Source organism: Sminthopsis crassicaudata, chromosome 3, assembly GCF_048593235.1.
Source record: "Sminthopsis crassicaudata isolate SCR6 chromosome 3, ASM4859323v1, whole genome shotgun sequence".
Taxonomy (NCBI): domain Eukaryota; kingdom Metazoa; phylum Chordata; class Mammalia; order Dasyuromorphia; family Dasyuridae; genus Sminthopsis; species Sminthopsis crassicaudata.
In genome coordinates, this window is record NC_133619.1 from 10191327 (window position 1) to 10198444 (window position 7118).

At 41.7% G+C, this 7118-nt stretch overlaps 1 protein-coding gene across 1 annotated transcript in view; it reads left to right on the forward strand.

Moving 5' to 3' along the window:
• HRG (histidine rich glycoprotein) overlaps nt 1-1846 on the forward strand; it is a 15854-nt gene extending 14008 nt beyond the window's left edge. The window contains exon 7 of the mRNA XM_074298014.1: nt 731-1846. Within this exon, the coding sequence (XP_074154115.1) occupies nt 731-1744 (1014 nt within the window). The 3' untranslated portion in view covers nt 1745-1846. The remainder of the gene's footprint in view (nt 1-730) is intronic.
• The last annotated feature ends 5272 nt before the right edge of the window (nt 1847-7118 follow it).

Sequence of the window (7118 nt, forward strand, 5' to 3'; positions counted from 1 at the left end):
TATTAATCACCTACAGCGTGCCAGACATTGTAGTAAACCCTGGGAATATAGGAAAGAGCAAAAATAACCCTTTCCCTCAAGGAGAACATCCTAGATGCACTGGGATTTCTCATACCTCATTTCTAAAAGGCTGGGCTTTCAGTAATCAATTTATTTTTTTTCCACAGTGGGGATCTCAAAATTAACATGTATATTTATGTAAAAAGATAAAAATAAGATGCAAACTTGTATTTTTATTTTTGAATTGATTCTCCTAGTCCTTAGAATATGCTTCTGCCATGGTATGTGGAGGGGGGGCGGCTGCCTCGGAAATGTCCTTGGTCTAGGAGTGGTCTTTAAATCCCACCTCATGGAGTCTTCAGGGTTCTGAGTTCTGATGAAACAAAGGTGTAGTCCAGACCTTATAATGCCTGGCTTTTCTCTTTGGATTATGGACCTGAACAACCCTCCTTCACACATTCTATGTTCCAACCAATCAACTTGGGAGTCAACACTGACTTCTTGTCTCTCTTGCCTGGAATGGTCTCAATCCTCAACTCCACCCACCCTTCGAGGCTCCACAGGGATCATCTCCTACATGAGGACTTTCCTGATTCTTACTAGGGTTTCTCTCACTCTTGTATGAGTTTTATTCATTGGCCACTGAGGTTCCATGAATCTGAAAAATGTTTATTGAATTATAGGGAATGGAACAGGGTTGGAATAACCATCCCGTGTCCTTTTTTGCCAGGACTCCAGAAATGTCAGCAGTGGAAGACATCACCATCGGCATCATGACTACTTCGATAGGTGTAGACACCCTCCTCCCGGAGAAGGGCATCTAGCCCATAGGCCTTTGGGTCATGGGTGCCGAGACCATTCTTGCCATCATCATTCGCATGAGCACACGGGGCCACATCCCACCCACCCATCTAATTTGGAAGAGAAAGAGCCTAAAAGGAGGCCACAGGAGAGACTCCTTTCTAGTTCTGATAACGCTCCTGTTAGAGATGAGGCAGAACTCCATCATCCTCAAGGAACCCATTCACCTGGCCATGTTGAGCTCCCTGATGACAACAGTCATGAGCACCATAAGCCATGTTCTGATGACGATGGTACATGTGAACATGGTCACCATGGTTACGGTCCCCATAAGCATGGTCCCCATGGTCACGGTCCCCAAAAGCATGGTCACCATGGTCATGGACCCCATAAGCATGGTCCTCATGGTCACGGTCCCCATAAGCATGGTCACCATGATCATGGTCCCCATAAGCATGGTCCCCATGGTCACGGTCCCCATAAGCATGGTCCCCATGGTTACGGTCCCCATAAGCATGGTCCCCATGGTCACGGGCCCCATAAGCATGGTCCCCATGGTCACGGTCCCCATAAGCATTGTCCCCATGGTTACGGGCCCCTTGGTCATGGGCCCCATAGGTATAGGCCTCCTTGCCATGGTCCTCATAGGCATGGGCCTCCACATGATCCCTCAAAAGAACAAGATTTTCACGGAGATTTTCCTTTCCATGGGACAGAAGTTGGCTCTGTTTATCGCCTCCCTCCCCTGAAGAAGGGCCAAGTCCTTCCTTTGCCTGAAATTAGTATTCCCAGTCAAGATCATTGTCCACATTCAGGAAAACCTCACCCTTCAAAGCCAGAAATTCAGCCTTTCCCACAGACATCTTCAGAGTCCTGTCCAGGGAAGTTCAAAATTGACTATCCACAAGTTTTCCCTTTTTTGGAACATAAAGATTCCAAATGATCCACTGATTTTCACAATGAAAAAAAAAACAAAAACAAAAACTACAAGACTCATGTGCCCCAAACAAATCAGAAATAAAAGAAAATCAGTGTGAAATTCTAATATCATGACTTCCTTTTTGATATTTTTAGTGACATTAAATGGAGGGAGACTAGCCAAGAACCAGTTTGGAACAAAGCCCTAGACATGGTGCTAGAAAGATTTACAGAAATGTCAGCTCTGACCCTTACTATATATTTATATGTATGTATTATTATTATTTTGCTGAGGCAATTGGGTTAAGTAACTTGCCTAGGGAGGTCACACTGCTAGAAAGTGTCAAGTGTCTGAGATCAGATTTGATGATCTCCTGACATGAGGGCTAGTACTGCCCCACCTTCAGTAAATTATTAAGGATCATAGAGCTCTGGCTGGAACAGACCTAAGTGGCCAGATCCAAGCACCTCATTTTACACCAGAGGAAGTTGTGATGTATAAAAAGTTAGAGAGATATTGTTTCCGAGTAATTAGTAATAATTAGTTCATCATGATAGCATATAATTAGTAAAAAAGGATTGGTGGTACCCTTAAAGAGTGGAAACTCTGCATGGAACCCACTCAAATGCTTACATGCCTTTGGAAGAGTGTGGATTCCTGAACAGGGCAATAAACTCTGATTGGTTGACAATTAATCAAGAATGAATAATATAATGAGAGGTGGAACTATTCTGATGAAGGGCTGAGGGACAGTGACTTGAGCAATTTAGAAAAAGGATCCATCTTTCCTGACCTGGCTGAGTAGAACACAATGGTTGGAATTCATCTTAGTTTTCAAAAGGTTCTCTTAGTTGGGTGAGATAACAGTTCTAAGATTTTACCTCATCATCAGAAAATCAAGCTTTGACTCAGTTTCCAAATGAGGAAGGGAAAAAAATCCTGGATCTCCCCAATATTAACAGATGGTTATTTAGTAATCATTTCTCTCAAAGTGAAGGTGTGGGGAAGGTTGAGACTTTCTTAGAGTCACATAAGTAATAAGTGTCATGGGGGGATTTGAATCCAGGTCCTCTTGGGATTGGGAGTTAATATTTTTTTCATAATATCCACGCAGTTTCTTCATCTGCAAAGTGAATGAACTGGATGATATCCCTTCCAGAGCTCCAACATCTATGACTTTGGTTAAGGATCTGAGACTCCCTTGCCACCATCTGCCCAACCTCTGGATCTCTATTGAGTTTTGAGGATATCCAAAACTCATGTGATCATGGAGTCCAATCCACTGTCCTCATTTCCTGAGGCTGAGAGAATTAAGCATCCTTGTCTAGGTCTCACACAGGCAGTGGGGTAATAAACTAGGATTTGATGGTTATGTCTCCAAGTCTGAATTGATTGACTCTTTCTAGGCACATTACTGACCCCAATCAGCCCAACAGTCAAGTGAATAGCAATGGGGAGTCAATGAAGGCAGATATTAACTAAATGCATCTGATTGCAGTTGATTAGGAGGCTTGGAGGGTAAAGAAGCCAGACACAAGGAGACAAACTAAGGGAGTCCCACCACATTAAAGTGATGACATCAAGAAAAAAAAGGGAAATGATAGGATTTAAGGTGCAATAGTGAGGGAAAGAGCAATATGAGTTAGAAGCACGGAGTATGTAGTACTATTAATAATAACACAGAAGTCAAGAAGGTAAATGAGATTGGGGTGAAGGGGAGGATAAATCTTGTCTTTGAGTAGCAAAGAGGGAGGAAAAATGAGAACATTCAATAGAGTAATAGAGACAGAACTAGGGTGGGCTGACTGGGACTTCAAGGGATCGTTCATCTCAAAGTAGAAGGGGTCTTATTGATCCTAGGATCATAAATCTAATAATAAAAATAATACTTGCTAACATTTATATAGCACCTATTGTATGTCTGTACTAAATATCTCACAAATAGTATTTTGTTTGATCCTCAAAACAACCCTGAAAGGTAGGTGTGGTTATTATCTGCATTTTACAGTCCATTTTACAGAAACTGAGGCAAATAGAAGTTAAATGGCTTGACCAAAGCTAATAAGTATCAGAGGCTGAATTTGAACTAGGCTCTTTCTGGGGCAACTAGGTGGTGCAGAGGAGAGAGTGCTGGGCCAGAGTCAGGATGACTAGTCTGAGACATTTACTAGCTATGTGACCCTGGGCAGCTCACTTTATCCCATCTGCCTTCGTTCTTTATTGAGCCCCTGTCATGGACAAGGCCGCTGTGGCGTGGTAGGGAGAGACTTTGGAAGCCAGGAAGACCGGGATTCACCTCTAGCCTCTGATATTGGCCGTGTAGCTATGAACAAATCACTTGACCTCTTAATGATTCAGGCAATTTCCTGAGGTTAGTGTAGAGAAAATACTAATCCCATTCTTTAATTCTACCAGAATCCATCTGGGCTACCTGAAAGAGTGGAGCGAGTTTCCTTATCTCAGAGTTCCCCATACCAGTGAAGGGCTGTGTTCTTATGTTAGGGCTGAAGGACAAAAGGCAATACAAAAAATAGCTCCTGCTCTCAGAGTTTACATTCTATTGTGAGAACCCAAGACAAATAAAGAACTGGTTAATTTGAGAGTTTTAATAGGGATCCCATAATAAGAAATGGAACCTCAGATAAGCTTTGAAGAGTGAGAGTTTGAAAGGTAACATCGAGGAAAGGGTGATTTCCAGGCAGAGGGCATGGTTTGTCCCACTCTGGAGCTGTAACGTCGGGGTCAGTGAAAAGTCCAGTTTGGGTGAAACAGGGAGTGGGAGCCACGTCATTAGAAGCACAGGTTGGAAAGGTTGATGGGAGCCAGATTGTGGAAGAGCTGCCCACTCAGGCTGCTCAGCTGGTTACTCCTAGAGAGAACGGAAGCCCCTAAAGCTTCCTTGAGTGAGGGATAACATGTATTGTGTCTAAGAAGGATGATATTTGGCAAGATATATGGGAAGGGGAGGGAAAGAAAAGGAAAGAAGAGAGGGAAAAGGAAAGGAGAGGATGAGAAAGGAGAGTCAGAGAGAGAGAGATAGAGAAACAAAGCCAAAGAGAAAACTTACTATGTTGAACTTGTTAGCTAGGTGCAGCAATGATATTTCGGAAAGAAAAAGTGAGAGCAAAGTAGGGGTGAGGAAACGGGCAAGTAAGCAGGGTTGCAGAGCCATAAGGTTGTGAGGACGGTGGAGAATGTGTTTAGGAAGGGGAGACACAAGGAAAGATAGAAGGTCAAGAGCTTATGGTCAGAGAGAGGAATTTTAGTCCGTTGGATCATAGAAATAAGGGGAAGAATGAGATTAAGGCTAAATCTTTCTAGTTAACTGACAAAATTAAGGGATGCCCATTTATTGAAGAATGGCTGAATGGTTTTCATACATCAGTGTAATGCAACAGGATTATTCTGGTTAAAAATGACAAAAAGGAGGGTTTCAGAGAAATATGGTAATACTTGGATGACGATATAAATGAGATGAGAATAAAGAGAACAATTTGTACAATAACCACATTATAAAGACACAACTTTCAAAAAATCTAACTCTGATCTGTGTAATGATCAACCGTGGTTTATCATCATGGTTCATGGTGAGAAAATAGATCATGATGCATCTTCCTCCCTTTCTAGCACAGAGGGACAGACCAAAAAGTGGAATAACACATTTGTCTTTAGACATGACTAGTGTAGGGAGTCGTTTTGCTTGACTGGTTAGTAAGAAAACAAGCATTGATTAGGGATCCACTAAATTCCAGGTTTGCTAAGCACTGGGTAAAAAAAAATGCATGACTCTGCCCTCAAGGATCTTAACATTAAATAGGGAGACATTAAACAAAGAGCTAATATGAATAAGATGTATATAGGAAAAAATCTCAGTAGTCTCAGGGGACAGGAACTAATATTAAGAAGACCTGGAAAAGACTTATTGCAGAAATTGTGCTTTAGTTAAAATTTAGAGGGTTCCAAGGATGATAGGGGACAGAAATAAAAAGAAAGAGCATTACAGACATTGGGACAACAGTGTAAATGTCGAGTATCCAGACATGATTGAGGAACATGAAGACGGTCTCTTTCATTGAATGACAGGGAAACAAAATATAAGAAGGTAGACAAGGTAGGAAAGGGCCAGGTTAGGAAAGTCAAAAGTTTTATATTTATTCCTGGTGATAATTGGAGTGACTGGAATTTATTGACTAGGGAGACGGTATGGTCATTTTAGGAAGTTCATTTTGGTAGCTCCATACATATGACTATGGATATTAATTCTGAGCTTTTTTCTTTCTTTTTTTTCCAAAGGGAAGATAGGAGGCAAGAGCTAGGGATAGGATTAGGGGAGAAAGGAAGGAAGGAAGGAAGGAAGGAAGGAAGGAAGGAAGGAAGGAAGGAAGGAAGGAAGGAAGGAAGGAAGGAAGGAAGGAAGGAAGGAAGGAAGGAAGGAAGGAAGGAAGGAAGGGAAGGGAGGAAGAAAAAGAAAGGAAGGAAGAAAGGAAGGAAGAAAGGAAGGAAGGAAGGAAAAAGATGGAATGAAAGAAAATAGAAGAAAGAGAAAGAAGGAAAGAAAAAAGAATGAAAGGAAGGAAGGAAAAAAGATGGAAGCAAAATAAAAGAAAGAGAGAGAGAGGGAGAAAGGAAGGAAGAGAGGGAGAGAAGGAGGAAGGAAGGGAGGAAAGAAGTAATAATGAAAGAAAAAAAAACAAGAAAGATAGGTGGTAGATAGAATAAACACTATAACTCTTTTATAGATGATGAAACCAAGTTTCAAAGATGGCCACATAGCTAGTGTCAGAAGCAGCCCCTGCACCCAGGTGTTCCCTAACTCCAGGTTCCATGTTCATTCATACTTGTTGCCTTGTAGGGAACATCAACCAAATTCTGTTAGAGAAATATCTCTTCTTGTCCAAGGGCTGGAAAGAGAAAATGACCCACAAATGACTTAAGATTCTGCCTCCTTCCCCTTTTCCAGTCCTAGCAGATTTAGCAATTCAGTGGATTAGCTTTTAACTTTTAATGGGGTTTTGTAGGGGGCTGTTTTGTATTTTCTTCCTATATATGTAGCTCAAGAATCCTGATTACTTAAAGAGTGGTGACGGTGGGTTAGTAACCCTTTCAGCAAAGGGAGACTTTTCCCGAAGGAGTTTAGTTAATAGCTAATCCATTAAATTGATATAGTTCTTCCCCCCCCAAATTAAGCACAACATTCCATCATTTCCCAGAACTCAGAACTATTCCATCACAAATTACCAATTGACCAAAACAAACCCCACAAGTCTCACCTGTTCTGTGTTCTCCGGGGCAGGTGAGGGAGCTAGAGCTAGAGTAGGATGATTTGTCCTAGAATGGAAAATTAAAGAAGAAAGGGAAATTTTCTTGGGTAATGATTGTGCTTCAGAAAGTAGGAACT